The sequence below is a fragment of the Notolepis coatsorum genome (genome assembly GCF_963971535.1).
Source record: "Notolepis coatsorum genome assembly, chromosome: 2".
Lineage (NCBI taxonomy): Eukaryota > Metazoa > Chordata > Actinopteri > Aulopiformes > Paralepididae > Notolepis > Notolepis coatsorum.
This window is the reverse complement of record NC_140166.1, coordinates 220,851,018-220,878,250: the sequence shown is the minus strand read 5'-3', so window position 1 is coordinate 220,878,250 and position 27,233 is coordinate 220,851,018. Positions and strand designations below refer to the sequence as shown.

At 47.3% G+C, this 27,233-nt stretch overlaps 1 protein-coding gene across 1 annotated transcript; it reads left to right on the top strand.

Moving 5' to 3' along the window:
- LOC311223784 (uncharacterized protein) lies at nucleotides 1–27,233 on the top strand (the record flags this gene model as incomplete). The annotated part of the gene is made up of 3 exons (XM_084308551.1): nucleotides 1–193; nucleotides 2,421–2,606; nucleotides 24,710–27,233. 3 exons carry the CDS (start codon nucleotides 1–3, stop codon nucleotides 25,879–25,881), a joined length of 1,551 nt encoding a protein of 516 aa, XP_084164677.1. The 3' UTR covers nucleotides 25,882–27,233.

Sequence of the window (27,233 nt, the reverse complement as noted above, 5' to 3'; positions counted from 1 at the left end):
ATGTCTAAAACTCGGCTCGCGTTATTGACGACACTTGTCACAGAGCGACTCTCCGCGGCTGTAGAGCTCATTTTAACTTCTGCAGAAAGAACCACGTTAGACTTCAACAACAGGGACGTTTCCCCCAAGGAGCCCAAAGTGCAGACTGCCGTCGAACGGAGACCGCTGAACACGCTGCAGTCTGGCGGAGCAGGTGAGGCATTTACATGTGTTTTAGTTTTATTACACTTCTTTTGTAGATATTACAGCCCGTGAAGCGGGAGTATGATGCCAAACAACCCAGCCAGGGCCATTACCTACAATTACACTTTATGTTAGCAACGTAGGCCTAGCTCATCTTTTGCTCGACATTACATTAGATTCAAATGTATTGTCATCATACAGCACAAGTACAGTAGCATACCTGTACAGTACATAATAATCCTTTTACATATCTGTAGATATTAGTATGCCTGGTTGCTATGTGTTACCAATGCCATAAGGCCTAATACATTTGGTTGATTATATGCGTTACCTAATGCCATAAGGCCTAACAAAATAAATTGTTTGGTTCCTGTTGGTTGTCAGTTATGGGTAGGTAGGGAATTTATTTAATTTTTTATTTTATTTTTTCCCACGGCGACTATGTATAGGGAATTCTTTATTTAATTAAAATGTTCACGACAACATGGATGCATGTACTCTGCCAGCATGTTTAATATCCATAATACTAAAGGTTTGACTAAGATTTTTATGAAACTTTATTGTAAAAAAGGGAAAGAATAAAATTAAATAAATTCCCTACCTACCCATGGCCTTAACCCTTTTTCCGCCAATAACGTCATACGACGGGTTTCAAGTTCATGCTAATTCTGCCAATAACGGTGTACGACGTGTTTCAAGTTCATATTTCATATTTTCGCCATGGTATTCATATTTCACCCACGGAGTCTTGGCTTAAGGACTCAGCACAACTCTGCAACACTTCAATACTGCCACCTGGTGGCTGATCGGCAAGTTGCCAAACCGGAAATGCCCGTTGCAGCTCGGTCCGTCCCCTAATTCCGTCCGGCCACTCGTTTATCGTCCCGGGACTCAAGACACACACTGTGGATATAGATTGTTGCCATAACTCAATAATCCACATCATTTGGGCGTATATTAGTATTATACAAACCGGAACTGGATCGCCTCGATCCACATCACATAACTGGGATCTGTTTGCTCCACTCTCATCGCCCAACGCTACGAGGAAGCTGCCGTGAGTTTCAGCGGTTTTGTTTATCATTTTCGATACAAACTGTTCTGATCTATATATCACCCATACTACATAAATCATTTAACGTCGGTCACGGAATTATAAACGACCCCCCCCCCCCCCCCCTCGTTCACCCGTGCATGATCAGTCATAACGTTTAGGACCATGTACAGTTGAAATTTTTAATATAGCGTTGATCGGTATCAAACGCCATTTGATAATCTAATAATATGCATTTATGTCTATATCTCACGTTCTAGGAAATACTGCAGAAAACGATAAACATATTTATACTCTAGACGGTATTTTCGTATGAATGTGTGAATGAAAAAGTAAAACGTTCCTACATCCTGAACGATAGATAATCGATGTTGAATGAGCCATAGTAATGTCAATTTAGCAATACAATTTAAAAAGTTATAGCCCTGCAAAGAAGGTGAACATCTCCATAGACTTACAGTACTGGCAGAGAATGGTATAAGATGATCAAAGTGGTGGCAGGGAATGGGTTAACTAACAACCAACAGGAAACAAACAATATTTTCTTTTATGCCCTAGTGCCATAAGGCCTAATGCCTATACATGTGGTTGCTATTTGTTACCTAGTGCCATAAGGCCTAATGCCTATACGTTTGGTTGCTATTTGTTACCTAGTGCCATAAGGCCTAATGCCTATACGTTTGGTTGCTATTTGTTACCTAGTGCCATAAGGCCTAATGCCTATACGTTTGGTTGCTATTTGTTACCTAGTGCCATAAGGCCTAATGCCTATACGTTTGGTTGCTATTTGTTACCTAGTGCCATAAGGCCTAATGTCTATACGTTTGGTTGCTATTTGTTACCTAGTGCCATAAGGCCTAATGCCTATACGTTTGGTTGCTATTTGTTACCTAGTGCCATAAGGCCTAATGCCTATACGTTTGGTTGCTATTTGTTACCTAGTGCCATAAGGCCTAATATGCCTGGCTCTGTTCCATCGCTGTGAGTCTCCAGAGCACATCCAGCAAGAGTCATTCTTAGGCAGGCCCAAAATGTTTTACAACAGGGACGGGTTTATTACGGCTTCTATGGGTGATTTAATGTAAAAGGCTTAATGAAAAAATGCAACACTCAATAATCGGACCGCTATCCTGAATAAAGTATAATGTGCTAATGATTTCAATGACAACGTTCCTTTTTCCAGAAGTGCCGCTGCAGAGGGCGGTGGTGACGGAGCAGCTGAGGGCGGCGGCGGAGGAGATCATGGTGCTGGTGGAGAGAGTGATGGCAGAGGTCCAGGAGGAAGCCGTACGGTCAAAGCAGGAGGTCGACCGCCAGCGCAAGCTGCTGGATATCATTCTGCAACCACAGATCAAGTTACACAGAGCAGGTATGTGAATCGGAAGGTTATAGTATGCACCTAGCGGATAGTGGGGCGTAAAGATAAAAGTAAAAATGAGTAAAATAATAGCAAGGGTAAAATGAGCAGACATATAAAATCACAGTTTTTCACATTAGGATCCAGCATCCCAACAGGCCACTGCCGCTTTTATTCATTTGAATTGTGAACGAGAACCTGCATGCTCAGATTTTCCAAAATAGTCTGGCAGTTTTTAATGCATTCAAATAAATATTTGATAGAATTAGAAACTTTGACCCAGATCCTTGGTGTCTTTGGGCTTCTGCCTGAAATGGGAACACCCAGGGAGATGTGAACTGTAGTGTCTTCTCCTCACTCCTAGCTAGATGTTTAATATTGAACTGTAGGGTCTTCTCCTCACTCTTAGCTAGATGTTTAATATTGAACTGTAGTGTCTTCTCCTCACTCTTAGCTAGATGTTTAATATTGAACTCTAGTGGCTTCTCTTCACTCCTAGCAGGCATTAAAGCGTTCCGTCTTGACTCGAGACGGATTTCCGTCAATTTGATTCGGAGTTCCGTCAATTTGATTCGGAGTCGTGACGGATTTTCCGTCAATTGGCTACCTGGTATAATATGATTTGTAGATGCATACAGATTGAAACTAAATTGGGCCAATCAGAGGCGTAAATATCATGAAAAAGGGCACTCAAAGCGCTTATGGGCGGAGCTCAGCCCAAAATAGCTTGAAATGTTGAAGTGGAAAAATGCTGCCTTACAGTACTTGATTTGAAATACAAAACAATGATTTTTTTTTTTTTACTTTACAGATGTGTTCTATAGACTCACAGGAATTGTGTAAAGTTGCCCAAATAGTGAAAGGAATAGCAAGACATGTCCCCTTTAAGGTCCTTCTCCTTACATACAAAGCTCTAAATGGACAGGGACCTAGCTACATCGCCAACACTCTAATAAATTACAGGCCAGCAAGAACACTGCGATCATCAGCTGCTGGACTACTAGAGGCTCCCAGAAACAGTCAAAAGAGGATTGGTAATGCAGCCTTTATCAACTATGCCCCAAAACTATGGAACAAACTACCCCAAAACATCAGGGAAGCCAACTCGCTAGACATCTTCAAAAGACAGCTTAAAGGGGACCTGCATTGCTATTCCTAGCACTATTTGGGCAACTTTACACAATTCCTGTGAGTCTATGGAAGACACCTGTAAGGTTTATTTAAAAGAAAATCATTGTTTTATATTTCTAATGGAGTACTCAAAAGCATCATTTTCCAGCCTCAAGATTTCAGCCTGTTATTGGCTTGGCTCCGCCCATACTAGCAGAATGCTTTGAGTGACAACCACCCACCAAATAGTTCTGGCCATACTACTCTACTAACACCAAAGTGAACCTAATACACAAACAAATAGGGCTCAAGCATACGTTTTCGATACAATACAATCCACAAAGGGATGACACCGAAGCAGGTACCCATGCCATACGATTTGGGGAAAACAAATGCCTGGAAGAATAAGATTGCTCTCCCAATCTGTCTAACACACACACACACACACACACACACACACACACACACACACACACACACAGCACTTGTACTAACGACGTTAGCTAGGAACATAATCATTCATTCACACTACACACAAGTAGGTCTACATATATACAACGAAGCGCAGAGCTAAGAACGTTAGCTAAGCTAGCTTGCTCACTCAGTCCATCTAACAAACACACACACACGGCACTTGTACTAACGACGTTAGTTAGGAACATAGTCATTCATTCGCAATACACACAAGTAGGTCTACATATATACAACGAAGCACAGAGCTAAGAACGTTAGCTAAGCTAGCTTGCTCTCTCAGTCCGTCTAACAATCACACACACACGCGCGCACACACACACACACCGTGCTTGCACTAACGTTAGACTGTCTTGGCGTACACACATGGAAGAGTACCGTAATACACAAACGGATGAATGAACGAGGTCCTACTGCTAATTAACTAACTCCGGATCCCCCCCGAAAGGATGGGTGAGCCGCGGCCGGGGAAGACCGGCGAGCCCGACTTAACGAGAACCATAAAACCTGAGCGCGGTGTGGCTCCAGCCCCTTGCGCGCCGCCGCGGTTCCCAACTCCCCTCTCCCTTGGGGAGAGGCGGGGGGGATTCGAAGTCTCCCCTCTGGTCGTGCGCCGTTCACTCGGTGTCGCGGGCAGGGGTGGTAGCGCCCGGCGGTTACCCCCCCCCACCCTTTCTTCTTATTATTATTATAAAAACAGCAGTGATGCGGTATTCAGCTTAACTCTGCGGTGGGCGTGATGTAACAGCGATACCGCGGTAACCGCGGCAGCTCTATGCTGGACACTGAAAAAAGACATTTATAATGCATGTCACCTTTAAAACCTTAAAACCTCTTTGCTCAGGCATTTCAATGAAACATCAGGGATATCCTGACACAAATTGTACTTCACCTACACTAATCTTACTGTTCTGAAGGGCCAGATTAACTCTGAGAATCTACGTTTATTATTTTGTATAACTTGTATATTGTTTATATATATAAGCTATATACCTTTAAGCTTCCGTTTGAATCATAGTATTATTCGCTCGCCCCATTGGGCACCGCCCTTGACATTGGAGGCGCCAGCAGACACGCCCCTCAGACAAGTTCAAAGACGTGTCCGGGCAAGTTCAGACATGCCCTTAGCGGGCGCATTGATTCCGGACAAGTAATTCGGTTGCGTTCTAGAAATCACTCTGAGTATATATATTGTAGAAGGCGCAAGCAGCCGCAGGTGAATTGTGAAGTGAAAGCAGAGAAACGAGAAGTAACCTAACCTAACAGCAGAACGAGTGAACATGTGAGCAGTGGAAGCCTACCCGCGGTGTATCGTTACGGATAGCTAGTAGCTACTTAGATACGACCCTAATATTGTAGAGCCATTATTGACGCAGTATAGTGCCTTGTGTAAGCGAAGTAACATGGAGAAGCGTATAGTTAAGACCATCTGCGTTTGGATCTAACTACTCCCTGAAGACCGTCATCGGGCTAGCTTCTAGTACAAACGAAGCTAGCTAGCTACCATCACTGCCATCGGGCTTTGGATTAAGAGCTATTAACCCTGCCATCGGGCACTTCAAGTTCTTTAATAGTTGTCATACAGAAGTACAGAATACTTTCATACAAAATGCTTCTTACTGTTACGCTCCAGAGACTGTGCTAGACAAGATAGTATCAAATAACATAATAACATAATATAGCATGAATTTAGAAGAAGAAAATGAGGTCACAGTGTTCGGTATAGACATATGTACAATGTTCTGAGTTACCATATAATATACAATACACAATACTATGCAGTGTACTAATGTACAGTACTATCTAGTGCAAAGCAGAAATGGGATGAGGTACAATTTTAGGTACAATTTACAGTAAGGTGTACGAGTTGTAGTGCAATCCTTCATCCATAAATATAAAGTGTGGGGAGTGGGTGCTACAGTGTGTTTGTTTAAAGTGGGTGTGTGCTATAAGTGTGTGGAGTGGGTGCTACAGTGTGTTTGTTTAAAGTGAGTGTGTGCGTGTGGATGTGTGTGCTATGTGCGTTTGGTGGTTGTTGTTGTGTAGTGTTCATTCATTGTTCGTTTAGCAGCCTGATGGCCTGGGGATAGAAGCTTCTTCTGAGTCTTTCTGTGCTCGCCTTGAGACTCCTGTATCGCTTGCCTGACGGCAGCAGTTCAAAGAGGCAGTTGTTCGGGTGACTGGAGTCTTTAATGATTCTCTTAGCCTTGCCCTTGCAACGCTTGTAGTAAATGTTCTGGAGGGTGGGGAGCCCCCCTCCAATTGTGCGTTCGGCTGAACGTGTCACTCTTTGTAGTCTGCTTTGGTCTTGTGCAGTGCTATTCCCAAACCAGGAGGTGATGTTGCCGGTCAAGATGCTCTCTATTGTACATGAGTAGAAGTTCTTAAGGATCTTCTGGCTGACTTGGAACTTCCTTAGGCGCCTGAGGAAGTAGAGGCGTTGTCGTGCCTTCTTCACAACACTGTTAATGTGTGTGGTCCATGTCAAGTCCTCGGATATGTAGGCTCCGAGGTACTTAAAGCTGTTGACTCTCTCAACCGGTGCCCCGTCGATGCTGAGGGGGCTGTAGTCCTTGACCCCCGACCTCCTGAAGTCCACAATCATCTCCTTTGTTTTGCTGACGTTCAGGGAGAGGCTGTTTTCCTGGCACCATCCCGCCAGGACCTTGACCTCTTCCAGGTAGGCCCTCTCGTCGTTGGCAGAGATCAGGCCCACCACCACTGTGTCGTCAGCAAATTTGACGATTGTATTGCTACTCCGCTGAGCCACACAGTCGTGTGTGTACAGGGAGTAGAGGAGGGGACTCAGAACACAGCCCTGGGGGGCCCCTATGTTGAGGGTGATGGATGAGGAGGTGCAGTTGCCTGCTCTCACCACCTGGGGTCTGCCAGTCAGGAAGTCCAAGACCCACTGGCAGAGGTCATAGCCCAAGCCCAGGTCCCTGAGCTTGGCTATGAGTATGGAGGGGACTATGGTATTGAATGCCGAGCTGTAGTCGATGAATAGCATTCTCACATAGTTCCCCTGCCTCTTGTCCAGGTGTGATGCTGCTGTGTGCAGCACATGGGATATGGCGTCCTCCGTGGACCTGTTGGGGCGGTATGCAAATTGCAGGGGGTCCATGTTGATGGGGAGGGAGGAGCAGATGTAGCCCTTTACTAGCTTCTCGAAGCACTTCATGGCTATGGAGGTGAGAGCTACAGGGCGGTAGTCGTTGAGGCAAGCAGGCTTGGATTTTTTGGGTACAGGGATAATAGTGGACTTCTTCAGGCAGGTGGGGATGACAGCCTGTTCTAAGGACAGGTTAAATATGTCAGTGAATACTGGGGCCAGTTGGTCGGCACAGACTTTTAGGACGCGGCCGGGGATGCCGTCTGGACCTGCTGCCTTCCTGATATTCACTTTTTTAAAGGTCCGCCTCACCTCATGCTCTGTTACCCTGAACACTGCGCCTCCATCAGCAGCCGACCCCCCCCCCCCCCCCCATTGCCGAGGCTTGTGAGCTGGTGTTGTTATTACCAGCATCAAACCTCGCATAGAAGGTATTGAGGTCATTTGCTAAGGAGATGTCACTGTTCAGTTTGAGGGAGGCGCCTTTGTAGTCTGTCATCGTTTTGAGCCCCTGCCACATAGCTCTAGAGTCAGCTTGTTCAAACTGGAGTTCAATTTTATCCCTGTAGCGTCGTTTGGCCTCTGACACAGTCCTCCTTACGTTGTATCGCGCCACCTTGTGGTCATTCATGTTGCCTGCCTCTAGGCCGTCGTTGTATGCTTTGGTGCGCTCTCTCAGAGCTTCACGGACGGATTTGTCTACCCAGGGTTTTTGATTTGGGTAAACTTTCATTTTGGTAGTGGGGATTGTTTCTTTCACCCTAGTACAAACATAGTCCAGCACTGTCTCCGTGTAGGCATTAATGTTATCTGTGTCGCGGAACACATTCCAGTCTGTGTTGTGAAACACTGACCGGATCGTATCCTCTGACGTCACATCCCATTTCTGCACCTCTCGCGAGACTACGGGAAAAGTACGAGAGTACTTTTAATTTTCTGTCTGTACTTCGGTGTAAGAAAAATTGATGCGTGATTGGATTACAAGGACTTACAAGGATTACAAGGACTGGATCCGTACGAGACCCCCTTTTCTTCAGTGACCGCAGGAGTATCCGACTATTCTTCAATTCCTCTTGAGCTTACAACTCCATGGGGGAAATCATCGTCTCCAGCTATCCCCCTCGCTTTGCCCTGTATCGCCTTCTCCCACTCCATGCAGAGCTCCGGTCGAGTATTCTTAACCTAGGAATTATTCATTCCCCTTGACTTTGATACTCTGACATTCTACTATCATTCTACTATTAAAGAGCAACGTAATAATTCAGTTGTATATTGATATTACTATTAAAATACTGTAAACTTGATATCCTTGTCCCCGTGCCGTCAATTGAGTGTCTGCCATATTTACCTAACTGTACTGTCTGGCAAGTAATAATATTTAGTAGTGGTTTAATCTAAACAATCTTTAATACAGTCCGGGTTTTGTAGCCCCTCAGCTACAATTGGTCCTTCGAGCCGGAGGGTATCAGTAATAATAATAATATGGCCAGCGGCGGACACTATCCAATCGGCTCTCCCCCACTAGAGCGCCCTAGGCGCCAGCGTCAGCCCCCTCCACACTTGGAGAACTACGCTGTAGATCTACTTCCTAGCTTATCTAAAAAGACGTTAAGCAAGGATAAAATTAGTAGCTTAAGTATGCCCAACCTTATCGACCCGTCAGCCCCACCGGTAGAGACCCAAGCTGGTTTAAGTGAAACTGACTTAGCTCACGGGGGGGGGACAATCGGGACATGACTTGACTATGCCCATAGACCACCGCGCCCCCGAGATGGACCTCGGAGCGCAAGAAGATAAAGACTGCGCCTCCGAGATGGACCTCGGCGCGCAAGAAGGTACAGAACGCGCCCCCGAGATGGACCTCGGAGCGCAAGAGGATAAAGAATGCGCCCCCGAGATGGACCTCGGCGCGCACCGGAGAAAAGAGCACCGCGCCCCCGAGATGGACCTCGGAGCGCGGGAGAAGATAAAGTACAGCACCCCCGAGATGGACCTCGGAGCGCGTAAAGAGACCAGGTCACTGCCAAGCCCTGCCAACTCCAGATCACCATCATCAGCGTCATCCCCAAGCGAGGCCGACCAGAGGCTAGCGCAAGTCCTGATCGCCACGCTGACAGCTTCAACCGAAAGAGACCGCCTCCAGGGTGAGCGTGACCGCCTCCAGGCGCAACAAGAAAGTGAACGTGAACACTCCAGAGTGGAAGAGAGACGTCTCCAGGCGCAACGAGAGAGTGAGCGCGAACATCTCAGACTGGAAGAGAGGCGCCTCCAGGCTCAAGAAACCATGGAGCGAGACCGCGCCAATGCACAGCGTGACGCAGCCAATGCACAGCGCGAGGCGGAACGAGACCATCTACAAGCACAAATGATGGAGCAAGCGCTCCAGAGGGTGACTCCCCACTCCTCCACCGGAGCTCCCGGAGATCATCACGACACGGGTCGAGGGCACCTTCCCCTCCCCGACCAAGCTACACGGGACCCAGCCTACGGGAATAACCTGCTTACGTTGCAGAGCAGCTAACCGAGCGACTACAAAGCCTAGCGGAGGACGAAGGAGGACAGAAAGCCCACCCGCACGCACCCATCTCAGACCAGGAGGAACAGTGCAGCCCCGGTCTCAGTCCCGACGCGCGGCGTTATGAACCCCCAACACGTCCCAGTGGGGAGTTCGAGCAACAGACGGCACCGAGGAATAGTGCCTGGGGGCCCAATCTCTGGTTCCCGCCCAGCACGAACCAACGACCCCACGTACGGGGAGACTCGCCAAGGAGGCCTCTCCCCCTACGCGCATCAGTGTCACAGCCATCCATGGCATCCTACATTGGGACACCCACATTCCCAGACTTCACAAGAGAAGACAGAGCGCAGTATACCGAACTGCGCATGTACCTAGAGACAATTATGTCCGGAGTACAGGACGAGTGCTACAAGTATGCCATCCTCCTTAAGCACCTCAAGGTAACCAGAGCGCACAACATAGCGCTGGCATACTCCAATTCACAGACCCCCTATTCTGATGCCCTGGTGGCCCTCGACGCACGTTACGGCCGTACATGGGACTATGTCATTCAGGAGATACGTTAGATTGAACGGGTCTCCCCCCAGCTAAAGACAATCGAGCCCTGGACGACCTATCCGTCAAAGTACAATCCCTGGTAAGGATGCTCGGGTCACAACGAGAGAAGGGGATGTACGAGTTGTACGCCAACTCCAACGTGGAGCGTATATTGGAGAAGCTCCCCCCATTCCGCCAGGAACGTTTTCGGCGGCAAAGAAATCACCGTGACCCCAATGGCCCAGAACAATCACTCCTGGACCTTGCTGACTTCCTAGCCAGGGAGGTCAGCAGCCTAAGGATCGACACCTTCGCATGGGGTGGCTCGAACATTAAAGAGGGACCGAGAAGGTTTAAAGACCAAAGCACGCCCATCACCGTGATGCACCAGACCGAGTCAGTGCCACGACAGAAGAGTCATAACCCCCCCGCTAAGGGAAAATGGAAGATCGCATGCCAATATTGCGACAACGAACACTGGCTGTCACAGTGCGACGCATTTAAGAAACTGACCGCCGACGACGTAAGTCAGTGGATTAAAGCAAACCACCGTTGTTTAGGGATGGGAATCGAAAACCGGTTCCCGTTGGGAACCGGTTCCTAATTGGCCGATGCCTGGAACCGTGTGGCTCCCGTGACTTTCGATTCCCTTATCGCTGCCTACAGTTGCGCAATAATGTTAGCCGTTAGCATGTAGCCATGGCAGACTATTTGATTCCTTAATGGCTCGAAATTGCCTGGGTTTTGGTAATATGCTCCCGAAATGCTCCTGCTGTTTGGCTACTTCTATGTGCAGTGAAAACTACTTGAATGCTTTAGAACCTAGTCATTGATTTAGATCAGGCTGAGCTAAAATTAGCCGCGGAGCTAACGTGAGCTAACGCTATTTAATCAAGCTCACAAAGAGAGATAAACAGCTGACAGCGGATAGTACAGGTACAAATACAATAAAACAGCAGGTGGGGGCTGTTGTGTAAACCTTGTACTCTTTAGTTCACATATAATGAGAGACGGAATGTTTGTTTACAAGACTGTAAGCCAGGAAGTACAGTGGTGCAACATACAAATGTGTCCGTGTAGCAACACAAGCCAATACCTTATAGGACAGGGGCCCGGGGAGCTCTCTCTCTGTGTGTGTGTGTGTGTGTGTGTGTGTGTGTGAGAGAGAGAGTGTGTGAGTGAGAGACAGAAGTCAGAGGAATAACAACCTGTTATTCAATAGATTAAATTAGTTTAAGAATAAAAAAATAAATACATTTTAAGAGAATCTCAAATACATTATTTTATTTAAGTGTAGGCTATAGTTAATGTTTTATTTTTTACAGTTTTTGTATTTTTCTGACATGGGGGCTCAACAATAAATGACAATCAGAAATGTCAAGTTGCATGTTATTCTAACCAGCTTAGACCCCTACGCTCTGCATCTTCTGGCCGCCTCAGACCTACTCCTATCCGAGCTCCGGGAGGGTCATCAAAGAGAAGTCGCCTATTCTCAGTCCTTGCCCCACAATGGTGGAATGAACTACCCACCCCAGTTAGGACAGCCGAAACCCATCCAATCTTTCGCCGTCGACTAAAGACGCACTTCTTCAACCATTATCTGAATAAAAAAAAATATATCTAACCCTAACTAACCGTACTGTCATGCACTTGTCCTAATAAACTAACCTACACTTTAGCACTCAACACTTTGATGAACATTGTTGCTCAGCTGATAGAGTTGTGCCCTTCCTGATGGCTTGTCGTACAGAACTTGTAAGTCGCTTTGGATAAAAGCGTCAGCTAAATGACTAAATGTAGTTCTGTTGCATTTTCAATTTATTTATTTAAATTATAAATTGATCAGGTATCGATAAGGGAATCGATAAAGAATCGAATCGATAAGCAGAATCGATAATGGAATCGTATCGATAAAATCCTATCAATTCCCATCCCTACCGTTGTTTCCGCTGCGCGCGCAGCCACATGGCAGCCGAGTGCCGCCTTAAGAAGAAGTGTGGCAAGTGTGACGGCGCCCACCTCGAAGCACTGCACGAGAGCAACAAGCGGAAACCCGCCCCACAGAGCAGCTCGAGAGCAGAAGTACTCTACATTGATCCCGCGAAGAGTGGGAGCTCCCGGGTGCTCCTCAAGGTGGTACGAGTACTCCTCAGTCACAGGGACAAGGTACTCGACACCTACGCCGTCCTCGACGACGGGTCGGAGAAGACTCCTCCTCGCCTCCGCCGCGACCCAGTTGGGCCTGCGGGGTCCAGAGGAGACCATGACAATCCGTACCATTCGTCGAGACTTAAAGACAATAAAGGGTGAAAACGTCTCGTTCACCATAGCAGCGATCGATCAGCCCGAGAAGCGGTACAGCATCAACAAGGCGTTCACAAGCCACGACATAGGTCTGTCACGCTATGACTACCCCATCCCACAGCTGAGGGAGAAGTATGAACACCTACGCCGACTGCCCATACCGCTCATCGACGGCGCTACACCGACCCTGCTCATAGGCTCCGACCACGCAGACCTTATCGTCCCAACGGACGCGGTCCACATCGGACCCAGAGGATGCCCAGCCGCGGTTAAGACCCGACTGGGCTGGACGCTCCAAGGCCCTCTCTCCGGGCCTTCCAACCGACCAACGTCCACACGCTGCCTTTACACCAAGGTGAGCGACCAAGACACTACCCTCTTGCAGCACGTTGAGAGGCTATGGACACTAGACTCGCTGCCATTCAAGAACGAACGCAAAATGGTTCGGTCAAAGGAGGACAAGTATGCCATAGTTCTACTCGAGCAGAAGACTATGAGGGTCGAGGTCGACGGAGTGCTAAGATACGCGACCCCACTCTTGAGACGGGAAGGGATGCCCACTCTGCACGAGCCGAAGGAAGTGACACAACGCTATCTACAGAGCACTGAGCGGCGTCTCGCCAAAGACCCCCCCCCAAGCAACGATATATCGCGCCGAGATCGAAAAGCTGATCACGGCTGGCCATATAAAGAAAATCGATGACCACGAGGCAGAAAAGACGACAGTCATGGTACGTGCCCCACCACAAGGTCACCCACAACGGAAAGAACCGCATCGTGTTCAATTGCAGTTATCAGATTGGACAACAGAATCTGAATAACCTGCTCCTGCCCGGCCCGACACTCGGCCCCTCCCTCCTCGGCATACTGCTACGTTTTCGTCAGGACAAAGTGGCCATCAGCGGCGACATCAAAGGAATGTTCCTACAAGTCCGACTGATGGAGGAAGACAAGCCTCTGCTGAGGTTCCTGTGGAGAGAGAGGCTCGACGACGAACAACCCTCGATATACCAATGGGAGGTACTCCCATTCGGCACCACCTGCAGCCCGTGCTGCGCCACGTTCGCGTTACAGAAGCACATGGCCGAAGACCCCGGAGCCGACGAGGAGGTCCGACACAGCGTGGAAAGAAGTTTCTACGTGGACAACTGCCTACAGAGTGTATCTACGCCAGAAGAAGCCGAGAGCATCCAGCGACTTCGGGTTATTGAGAAGCGCTATATAAATTAAATGAATTATTATTATTATTATTACTGAAGCTACGAGCTTCACTGGCCAAAGGTGGATTCGACCTCAGACAATGGGCCAGCAGTGACTCTCAAGTCCTCCGAAGCCTCCCCCCAGAGACCAAGGCTGCGAGCAGCGAGACCTGGATGGCGCACACCCCAGGCGAAGCGCAAGAAATGACACTGGGCCTCGTCTGCTGTTTCAAGACGGACTCGCTTCACTACAGACACACCCCTGACCACGGATCAGGAAAAGTCCAAGACTCGACTGACCACTCGGCGGAGTGTGTACCGAACACTCGCCAGCCAGTACGACCCAATGGGATGTATCCTCCCTTACACCACTCGGGCGAAGATGCTGGTGAGAGAACTGTGGGACAAGGAGCAGGGCTGGGACGACCCCATACCCGAGCACCTGGCTTCCACATGGAGAGAATGGGAGGATGAACTCGACTCACTCCGAGATGTGACCATCCAACGGAGTTACTTCCCCCCTACAGTACGGCTGGAGACGTGTCAGATAGACCTGCACGTCTTCAGCGACGCTTCTGAAGTGGCGTACGGATCGGTGGCTTACCTGAGAGCCCGAGAAGAGGGAGGAGAAGTCCACGTAGCCTTCGTCCTGGCCCGCTCGAGGATAGCTCCCCGCAAGCAGCAGTCGATCCCGCGACTAGAGCTCTGCGCAGCTCTGGTAGGCGCGCAACTCGCAACGATGATACAAAGTGAACTCACCATACCGGTGCGTGAGATCTTCCTATGGTCAGACTCTATGACCGTGCTCACCTGGATCCAGTCCGACTCCTGTCGGTACAAGGTTTTCGTCGGAGTCCGAGTCACCGAGATCCAAGACCTGGTAGGAGCAGCATGTTGGAGATACGTTGACACCAAACAGAACCCGGCGGATGTCATCACACAGGGGATGTCCCTAAACGACCTCACACGTCCTAACCCTTACAGTGATGGTCCTGAGTTCCTCAAGCTCCCGGAGGAGAAGTGGCCTATCCCCACACCACGGGAGGCGAACCAAGATGAGTCAGAGATCAAGAAGTCTATGTTCTGCGGGCTGACGCAAGCCCCGGCTCCAACGGACCCGGACCTAGACGACTGTTTAACCTTAGAGTGCTCAGAAAAGGACATTCTTATGGCACCACCCGGAGCTCCCCCCCACCACAGACCTCGACGCATCGAACTACAAAGAAGCCAAACTTCTTCTGCTGAAGAGAGCCCAAAGAGACTCATTCCCAGAAGAACTAGATTGCCTGACGGGGAAAAGGCCAGTCCCCTCAGACAGTCGACTCCTCACCTTGGCCCCAGAGCTCGACGCCCAGCACCTCATCAGGGTGGGTGGTCGATTGAGACGGGCCCCGGACGTGACCGAAGATGTTAAGCATCCCATCGGCCTCAACAGCCGACACAAGATAACCGAGCTGATCATCCAGAAGTACGACGCGGTGGTGCACCACGCGGGGGCCGAGAGAGTCTTTGCGGAGATCCGACGGATCTGGATACTCCAAGGGAGAGAAGCTGTACGCCGATTCCAACGGACTTGCCCAACCTGTCGCAAGTGGAGGGCAGAGCCTAGTATTCCGATGATGGCCGACCTGCCTCCCTGCCGCCTCCGACTCGGCGAGCGGGCCTTCCACTCCACGGGAGTGGACTGCTTCGGCCCATTCAACGTCAAGAAAGGAAGAGGGACAGAGAAGAGGTGGGGCATCGTGTACAAGTGCATGACCACCCGAGCTGTTCACATTGAAATCCTCCAGACCATGAGTACGGACTCATTCCTCATGTCCTTCCGGAGATTCCAAGCAAGGAGAGGAACCCCATCAGTGCTGTTGTCCGACCAAGGGACAAACTTCAGAGGAGGAGATACAGAACTGAGAGAGAGCTTCCTGGCTATGGGTGAAGAACTCAAGATCCGTCTCGCTCCTGCTCAGGTCACCTTCCAGTTCAACCCCCTCGAACGCCCCCCATTTCGGGGGAACGTGGGAGAGAGGTCCGATCCATAAAGACTGCTATGTACACTGTACTTGGGGCCCAGACCGTGGGCGAGGAAGTCCTGACTACGGTCCTCACAGAGATCGAGGGCGTCTTGAACTCTAAGCCCCTCGGTTACGTTTCAAGCGACGTAGCGGACATCGACCAGTCACCCCAAACTACATCTTGATGGTGCGGCTGGACCCTGCCCTTCCTCAGGCGGTGTACAGACAGGACGAGATTAACGGCCGGAGAATGTGGAGACACAGCCAAGTACTGGCCGACCAGTTTTGGGCCCGCTTCCTCCTACACTATCTACCATCCCTTCAAGCCCGTCAGAAGTGGGTAAAAGACAGGGACAACCTGACAGTGAATACCGTCGTAATGATAATAGACCAGTCACTACCCCGAGCTACGTGGCCGGCCGGCCGTGTGAGCAGAGTGATTACTGGTTCCGATGGGAAGGTCAGAGCGGCAGAAGTCATCGTCCAAGGGCGGACCTACACCAGACCTGTAGCCAAGTTGATAGAGCTGCCGGAGATCCCAAAATCCCCTGACGACAACTATGACCCACTGACTTTGTAGATTGTTTTTCCAATTCCCCATAGCACAGTATGGAGAAGTTGACTTGACTTTAATATTAATCTGTGCCCCCATTTATTTACTAATTAGGTGCGGAATAATTAGGAGGCGGCTGTTCTGAAGGGCCAGATTAACTCTGAGAATCTACGTTTATTATTTTGTATAACTTGTATATTGTTTATATATATAAGCTATATACCTTTAAGCTTCCGTTTGAATCATAGTATTATTCGCTCGCCCCATTGGGCACCGCCCTTGACATTGGAGGCGCCAGCAGACGCGCCCCTCAGACAAGTTCAAAGATATGCCCTTAGCGGGCGCATTGATTCCGGACAAGTAATTCGGTTGCGCTCTAGAAATCACTCTGAGTATATATATTGTAGAAGGCGCAAGCAGCCGTAGGTGAATTGTGAAGTGAAAGCAGAGAAACGAGAAGTAACCTAACCTAACCGCAGAACGAGTGAACATGTGAGCAGTGGAAGCCTACCCGCGGTGTATCGTTACGGATAGCTAGTAGCTACTTAGATACGACCCTAATATTGTAGAGCCATTATTGGCGCAGTATAGTGCCTTGTGTAAGCGAAGTAACGTGGAGAAGCGTATAGTTAAGACCATCGCCGTTTGGATCTAACTACTCCCTGAAGACCGTCATCAGGCTAGCTTCTAGTACAAACGAAGCTAGCTAGCTACCATCACTGCCATCGGGCTTTGGATTAAGAGCTATTAACCCTGCCATCGGGCACTTGGATTACAAGGACTGGATCCGTACGAGACCCCCTTTTCTTCAGTGACCGCAGGAGTATCCGACTATTCCGACAGACAGACTACAAAGGCGCCTCCCTCAAACTGAACAGTGACATCTCCTTAGCAAATGACCTCAATACCTTCTATGCGAGGTTTGATGCTGGTAATAACAACACCAGCTCACAAGCCTCGGCAATGGGGGGGGGGGGGGGGGGTCGGCTGCTGATGGAGGCGCAGTGTTCAGGGTAACAGAGCATGAGGTGAGGCGGACCTTTAAAAAAGTGAATATCAGGAAGGCAGCAGGTCCAGACGGCATCCCCGGCCGCGTCCTAAAAGTCTGTGCCGACCAACTGGCCCCAGTATTCACTGACATATTTAACCTGTCCTTAGAACAGGCTGTCATCCCCACCTGCCTGAAGAAGTCCACTATTATCCCTGTACCCAAAAAATCCAAGCCTGCTTGCCTCAACGACTACCGCCCTGTAGCTCTCACCTCCATAGCCATGAAGTGCTTCGAGAAGCTAGTAAAGGGCTACATCTGCTCCTCCCTCCCCATCAACATGGACCCCCTGCAATTTGCATACCGCCCCAACAGGTCCACGGAGGACGCCATATCCCATGTGCTGCACACAGCAGCATCACACCTGGACAAGAGGCAGGGGAACTATGTGAGAATGCTATTCATCGACTACAGCTCGGCATTCAATACCATAGTCCCCTCCATACTCATAGCCAAGCTCAGGGACCTGGGCTTGGGCTATGACCTCTGCCAGTGGGTCTTGGACTTCCTGACTGGCAGACCCCAGGTGGTGAGAGCAGGCAACTGCACCTCCTCATCCATCACCCTCAACATAGGGGCCCCCCAGGGCTGTGTTCTGAGTCCCCTCCTCTACTCCCTGTACACACACGACTGTGTGGCTCAGCGGAGTAGCAATACAATCGTCAAATTTGCTGACGACACAGTGGTGGTGGGCCTGATCTCTGCCAACGACGAGAGGGCCTACCTGGAAGAGGTCAAGGTCCTGGCGGGATGGTGCCAGGAAAACAGCCTCTCCCTGAACGTCAGCAAAACAAAGGAGATGATTGTGGACTTCAGGAGGTCGGGGGTCAAGGACTACAGCCCCCTCAGCATCGACGGGGCACCGGTTGAGAGAGTCAACAGCTTTAAGTACCTCGGAGCCTACATATCCGAGGACTTGACATGGACCACACACATTAACAGTGTTGTGAAGAAGGCACGACAACGCCTCTACTTCCTCAGGCGCCTAAGGAAGTTCCAAGTCAGCCAGAAGATCCTTAAGAACTTCTACTCATGTACAATAGAGAGCATCTTGACCGGCAACATCACCTCCTGGTTTGGGAATAGCACTGCACAAGACCAAAGCAGACTACAAAGAGTGACACGTTCAGCCGAACGCACAATTGGAGGGGGGCTCCCCACCCTCCAGAACATTTACTACAAGCGTTGCAAGGGCAAGGCTAAGAGAATCATTAAAGACTCCAGTCACCCGAACAACTGCCTCTTTGAACTGCTGCGGTCAGGCAAGCGATACAGGAGTCTCAAGGCGAGCACAGAAAGACTCAGAAGAAGCTTCTATCCCCAGGCCATCAGGCTGCTAAACGAACAATGAATGAACACTACACAACAACAACCACCAAACGCACATAGCACACACATCCACACGCACACACTCACTTTAAACAAACACACTGTAGCACCCACTCCACACACTTATAGCACACACCCACTTTAAACAAACACACTGTAGCACCCACTCCCCACACTTTATATTTATGGATGAAGGATTGCACTACAACTCGTACACCTTACTGTAAATTGTACCTAAAATTGTACCTCATCCCATTTCTGCTTTGCACTAGATAGTACTGTACATTAGTACACTGCATAGTATTGTGTATTGTATATTATATGGTAACTCAGAACATTGTACATATGTCTATACCGAACACTGTGACCTCATTTTCTTCTTCTAAATTCATGCTATATTATGTTATTATGTTATTTGATACTATCTTGTCTAGCACAGTCTCTGGAGCGTAACAGTAAGAAGCATTTTGTATGAAAGTATTCTGTACTTCTGTATGACAACTATTAAAGAACTTGAACTTCTTCAATTCCTCTGGAGCTTACAACTCCATGGGGGAAATCATCGTCTCCAGCTATCCCCCTCGCTTTGCCCTGTATCGCCTTCTCCCACTCCATGCAGAGCTCCGGTCGAGTATTCTTAACCTAGGAATTATTCATTCCCCTTGACTTTGATACTCTGACATTCTACTATCATTCTACTATTAAAGAGCAACGTAATAATTCAGTTGTATATTACTATTAAAATACTGTAAACTTGATATCCTTGTCCCCGTGCCGTCAATTGAGTGTCTGCCATATTTACCTAACTGTACTGTCTGGCAAGTAATAATATTTAGTAGTGGTTTAATCTAAACAATCTTTAATACAGTCCGGGTTTTGTAGCCCCTCAGCTACACTTACCCTACATACTTTTATACACTTTCTATCAAATTCATGTGTCGGTTCTATGCAAATTTGATCTCACTACCTCCTATGCACTGTAATTTTAAGAGCACTGCTCTGTTGTAATTCAAAACTGAACTTTGTAAAGAAAGAAAGTTAAGAGCGATGCACTGCTCTGTTGTTGAGTTGTGAGCGACGCACTGCTCTGTTAAATTATAAGGTCATTTAGAACTGTACTTTGTAAAGAAACTCAAAGTGTTAAGAGCGATGCACTGCTCTGTAGGGGTGGGAATCACCAGTTTCATCACGATACGATACGATATAGATTCTTTGGACAACGATACGATATTATATGCCCATTTAACACAATCAGTCACATTTAGATCAACTCAAAAAAGGCAACGGAAATATCAATTGTCGTTTTTATTTTTGAGCTCTTCCAGACATTTAAATGAAAAACAATCTATTGTTTTTAATACAAATAGACCTCCTGTTCACTGTAAAGTGCCACGTTTTTATATATTGAGCTTTAAACTAAGTAAACATTTTTGGAACTCACAACACACAACCTAAAACCCCTCCCTCTCCCAAACTGTTCCTACAATTGTTTTATGTTGCATGATGATCATGAATACATTTATTATGTATTGTATTTTTTATGTTTAAATATCAACATGATCTGTCCATCCTCAGTAAATACTAGTATCAATATAATAATACTCCTCACTTCATCTGGTCTTTTCAAACGCACACACACACAGAATGCCCCTCCCCCAGTCCGCAGACACAGAAGAGTGCCCCCCCCCTCCTCCTTCCCCAGTCCCCTCTCCTCTCTCCTGTTCTCTCTCAGGGTTAGCTGCTTAGCTTAGTTAGCGTAAGTAAGCAGCTAACGTAACTAGTGATGCACCGATGTGAAAATTGTGGCCGATACGATAAACGATATTAATATTGCTGTTCTGGCCGATACCGATATTTACCGATGTCGATATCTCTGTATAGAAAACACCTTTTTATGATAATCAAATAAAGAGCTATTTTACAAAACGCATAATTTTTTTACTTTTGTAACTTATTTTCAGAAATGACTGATATTTTGAAACTATTTAAGGCCAAAATATGTAAAAAAAATTAAAATAAAAAAATATTTAAATTTATTAATTTTTTTAATATCGGCCCATATCGGCCCTATCTTGATTTCGGACCGATACCGATGTGTAAAAAAACGGCCATATCGGCCGATATTATATCGGCGGCCGATATATCGTGCATCACTAGACGTAACATTAATTTAAGTCTTTAACGCGACGTGGGCATAAAGGAATGGCGACGATGCAAAGCATGTTAGATGCAATTGACCCTTTGCGGGGGGAAAAACTGCACAGACTTATATCTGGTCGCAAAATAGGCGCTCTGTAGCCCTGCTCTGCTGTACAGAGCTACACAGCGTTTCATACTGGGCGGGATACGACTCGCCGGATTTTCAAAATAAGAGTATCGCAATATGAATCGATCTTTTTACGTTGCATCGATCCTATTTGATTATTGATAATAGATCGATATCGATCTGGATCGATGTATCGTCCCACCCCTACTGCTTTGTTGTATGTTAGAGCTATGCTCTGTTGTAGTGAGCGACGCACTGCTCTGTTGTTCTATAAGGTCATTTAGAACTGTACTTTGTAGGGGTGGATAGGGATGGGAATTGATAGGATTTTATCGATACGATTCCATTATCGATTTTGCTTATCAATTCGATTCTTTATCGATTCCCTTATCGATACCTGATCAATTTATAATTTAAATAAATAAATTGGAAATGCAACAGAACTACATTTAGTCATTTAGCTGACGCTTTTATCCAAAGCGACTTACAAGTTCTGTACGACAAGCCATCAGGAAGGGCACAACTCTATCAGCTGAGCAACAATGTTCATCAAAGTGTTGAGTGCTACAGTGTAGGTTAGTTTATTAGGACAAGTGCATGACAGTACGGTTAGTTAGGGTTAGATATATTTTCTTTTATTCAGATAATGGTTGAAGAAGTGCGTCTTTAGTCGACGGCGAAAGATTGTACGTGATTCGGCTGTCCTAACTGGGGTGGGTAGTTCATTCCACCATTGTGGGGCAAGGACTGAGAATAGGCGACTTCTCTTTGATGACCCTCCCGGAGCTCGGATAGGAGTAGGTCTGAGGCGGCCAGAAGATGCAGAGCGTCGGGGTCTAAGCTGGTTAGAATAACAACATGCAACTTGACATTTCTGATTGTCATTTATTGTTGAGCCCCCATGTCAGAAAAATACAAAAACTGTAAAAAATAAAACATTAACTATAGCCTACACTTAAATAAAATAATGTATTTGAGATTGTCTTAAAATGTATTTATTTTTTTATTATTATTATTATTACGAATTTAATCTATTGAATAACAGGTTGTTATTCCTCTGACTTCTGTCTCTCACTCACACTCTCTCTCACACACACACACACACACACACACACACACACACACACACACACACACACACACACACACACACACACACACACACGAACACACACACACGAACACACACACACGAACACACACACGAACACACACACACACACACACACACACACACACACACACACACACACACACACACACACACACACACACACAGAGAGAGAGAGAGCTCCCTCCCCGGGCCCCTGTCCTTTAAAGTATTGGCTTGTGTTGCTACACGGACACATTTGTATGTTGCACCACTCTTCCTGGCTTACAGAGACTAGTAAACAAGCACTCACGTCTCTCATTATATGTGAACTAAAGAATACAAGGTTTACACAACAGCCCCCACCTGCTGTTTTATTGTATTTGTACCTGTACTATCCGCTGTCAGCTGTTTATCTCTCTTTGTGAGCTTGATTAAATAGCGTTAGCTCATGTTAGCTCCGCGGCTAATTTTAGCTCACCCTGATCTAAATCAATGACTAGATTCTAAAGCATTCAAGTAGTTTTCACTGCACATAGAAGTAGCCAAACAGCGGGAGCATTTCGGGAGCATATTACCAAAACCCAGGCAATTTCGAGCCCTTAAGGAATCAAATAGAGTCTGCCATGGCTACATGCTAACGTAACGTTATTGCGCAACTGTAGGCAGCGATAAGGGAATCGAAAGTCACAGGAGCCACACGGTTCCAGGCATCGGCCAATTAGGAACCGGTTCCCAACGGGAACCGGTTTTCGATTCCCATCCCTAGGGGTGGACTGTATGGTCTAAAATGTATATCACTGTATAATTTGAAGCATAGACGGTAACGGTATATATTACGGTATCAGTGTTTCCGTTAGAATAATTTTTTTTGCCTGATAGGCAGGCTATATAAAGAATGACATCCTCAAGGCATGTAGATTTATAATATTTTAACTTAAAACTAGGCTACTTTTGCGTATAAAGTCATTATATTCCAAATAAAATAAGTCCCGAGTCGAGACTCCGTGCTGCTCCCATTGCAAACAGCGAGGCTGGATGCTGGATTTAGCTAGAAGCATATGTAGCTGCAGAGCCGCAGAACCATGGGCGCTTTCAGGAGCCATTGGCAATTCAGCCGTTGGGTGGGGGGGGCGCTGTTGAGCGGGCCTGTGGCCAAACCTAAAAGCGCCCATGGTTCTGCAGCTACATGCTATTCGCAACTCCACTGCTGCAGCCGTCCTCCCGCTGCAGCCGTCGTTATCATAACACTACACACATATCATAATGTTTACAGCAAACTGTAGTTGATCACCAGGTATGTTTTATTAACGTAGAATAATTCATATAAGAAAAACGATAGGGAAATCCCTTACCTTTCTCCACTGGTTAAAAATGCCAGGAACTGAAATTGAAACTTGCTGTGCGCCGCGGTGATATGTGTTTATTATGAAATGACAATTGCGTGTTGACACGCCCACTCCGCGAAGCCTCCTAAATAACTTTTTCCAGTTTGCACATATCTATTATCTATGACTAATTCTATCTATTTTTAGGGGCAAATGCGATTGAAATAGTCGAGCTGTGGTTACATGACGTCATTGCTCTTTTAGAGCTGCTCTACCGGTTACACGGTATAGTCAAAATCCATACCGTAGAGCAAATTCATACCGTTTATACCGTATACCGTTTATACCGTCCACCCCTAGTACTTTGTAAAGAATCTCAAAGTGTTAAGAGCGATGCACTGCTCTGTTGTTCTATAAGGTCATTTAGAACTGTACTTTGTAAAGAATCTCAGTGTTAAGAGCGATGCACTGCTCTGTTGTATGTTAGAGCGATGGACTGCTCTGTTGTATGTTAGAGCGATGCTCTGTTGTATGTTAGAACTTTGTAAAGAAACTCAAAGTATTAAGAGCGATACACTGAACTGTAGTGTCTTCTCCTCACTCTTAGCTAGACATTTAATATTGTCTACAGTATTATTTATTTGTAATTCTTTCCTGCTCAATATTGTTTTCTCTTCATGTTTTGGGGAGGTGGTGTGAATGAATGTGGCCGATCAAAGCCATAATAACTTACTCAGTCGGTGGATCCGGTTAATACAATTTATTAACTCGGAATGAAAGTATCAAATATAAATAACTCTGAGATATATGGCTTGATGAATGGCTCTTACCAAATAACTAGCTGTTGGAATCTGGAAGAAGAGACAGATTTTCATGAGGGAATCCCCTTTATACACAAGAGAGGGGGGGGGGGGGAGAGAATACAACCGGGGGGAGTTTGGGTGAAATAGCTCATAGGGAGGAGACCAATGTCTTCATCCTCCACAGGGAGGGTCCTGGGATTGGGTGGGGAGGGTAGTTGAGCTGGGCAGTGGGGGAGGGTGGGATGGGGGGGGGGGCACGAGTGTTGTGGGTTTATGTTTAATTTTCTGTACATTTTCGGTGAAATGTTTAAATTGAAAAATCGTATAATAATAATTAAATATAATAATAATAATAATAATAATATTAATTAAAAAAATTAAACTTCCAAGTCAAGTTTCAAGATGATTTATTGTTCCTCTTTTCATCCCTGCATCCAGACTCTCTACGGGACAATGTCTCTGTTTGTGTTGTCCCCGGGCTGTGGTGGAGCCCCAGTCCGAGCCAGGAGAAGGGTCCAGACTCCCTTCAGACCGGAGAAGAACTCTGTAGCCGTGACCTCCAGCCCCTCTCTTCAGACTGTTCCATCGCCGACGGTGAAGAGAACCACGGTGAGGAGAGAGAAGGCGGTGGCAGCGATGACGAGTGGAGGGAACAAGGACAAGACAGCCTGACCGATCACCTGAGAATCCACACGGAGGAGAAACCCTACGTTTGCACTCACTGTGGCAAAGGATTCTCCCGCAAAAACAACCTGACCATGCACCTGAGAATCCACACGAAGGAGAAACCCTACGTTTGCACTGACTGTGGCAAAGGATTCTCCTGCAAAAAAAACCTGACCATGCACCTGAGAATCCACACGGAGGAGAAACCCTACGTTTGCCCTCACTGCGGCAAAGGATTCTCCCGCAAAGAAAACCTGACCAATCACATGAGAATCCACACGAAGGAGAAACCCTACGTTTGCACTCACTGCGGCAAAGGATTCCCCCGCAGAGGCGCCCTGACCAATCACATGAGAATCCACACAAAGGAGAAACCCTACGTTTGCACTCACTGTGGCAGGATGTTCAACACGAACAGAATCCTCGAAGCGCACAAGAGAGTGCACTCGGGAGAGAGACCGTACGTCTGCACCGTCTGCGGGAAGGCGTTCGTTCGCGGCAGCAGTCTGGTGGGCCATGCGAGGGTTCACACGCGGGAGAGACCCTACGGCTGCGACGTGTGCGGCAAGAGGTTCTCCCAGAATTTCTCCCTGAAGATCCACACGATGATCCACACGGGGGAGAGGCCGCACGGCTGCGGCGTCTGCGGGAAGACCTTTAACAAGGGCGGAGCTCTGAAGGACCACCTCAGGACGCACACGGGGGAGAAGCCCCACCTCTGCAACGAGTGCGGCTGCGCCTTCAGCGCCCGCAGCGCCTTAAATCATCACATGACCGTTCACACGCGGAAGCCAGTCTACGGCTGCACGGTCTGTGACAAGAGTTACCCACGAGAAGGCCACCTGAGGAATCACATGAAGAAGAAACACACGGGGGACATAATACCGGTAGATCCGTTAATACCGGTAGATCCATTAATAGTGGTAGATCCATTAACACTTTGAGTGCCGGAGGTCGGGTGCCCCAGAACCACGCTGCGTGCCAACACCCACTTCAATGATAGAGCTCTCATATTTGCGAACGCATAAACTACATCTTAAATTATGGCTATGTGTATAATATGGCCGTCGCTTATCAATGACTTGTTTGCAGTCAACATTGTCGAAACGGATTGTTTTTTAATCTGTTCATTTCCGTTTTATACCATTTTGAAAAACACTCTTTTTTGAACGTTTCAGGAAAATATAAAGATTCTGTGATAAACGCCCTTTACTGGAATATTCTGGAATACACAAAAAACGTTGTAATTTTTCTGCCTATTTATGAATCGTTTTCAAATAAGCGCTAGATTATCGATAGTATATGTGTACTTATGCACGTTATAGAAGCGGGCTGAAAAATTGAGTATCCATTTCCTGATCAGCACATGCACACACACACATAGGGCACACGTTGATATCTCTGTGAAAAAAGCTCTGATTATCCTAAGACTGGTAAGATAGATTCCTTACCTCAGATCAGATGTTTTCCAAAAAGATTATTCCAATTCCTGATCGCCATTCCAAATATCGATTGCGTTTATTGATCCAACGCTGGGTGGTCGAAACACCGATTCCACGCTGTTCTGAGATCTCTCGTCGTTGGCACTCAATGCAGGGCACGAAATTGGAGCCTGCCACCCGCCATCGGCGGGCAGAATTTCGGTTTGGCGAGTGACACTGAGAGGTCTGCCCGCCACCTGGCGTGTAGTTCATATCGATACTTTTATTTTGAAAATCCTGTGCGGGTCTCATTTCCGCCCCAAGCGCAGCTCCAGTCATAATATCGATGGCTCCGGCAGCTAGCATCTAGCCGGCTAGCAGTAGCTACAGATGGCTCCTGATATCAATGTCTTATAACATTGATTCGATGCGTATTCGAGCTGAGGGCATGCTGAATGTGATTTGACCAAAGCACAGTATACCAATAGGTCCAGCTGCAGCGCCGGAGAATCCTGTCTGCATCTGGAGGCTACTAAGAATACACACAGACAGTGGAGCTGTTTGCAGATAGCGAGAAGTCACTTCAGAGAGAGAGATAGTACAAATTTAACTCTGGCCTCTTTAAGTGTCTATTCTTCAACGTAATAGCTTATCTACTTGAAATGTACTGACATTTTTTATTATGTGACACAAAAATGCGTTTTTTTTGGCCGGTAAGAAATATGCTTGGCGGGTAGAATTTTCCCATCTACCCGCCACTGGCCGGTGAGTCAAAAAGTTAATTTCGTGCCCTGTGTGTGTGTGTACCTCTCCTCTCTTAGCTGACTGTGTGTGTGTGTGTGTATGTGTACTAGGGGTGGGAATCGCCAGAGACC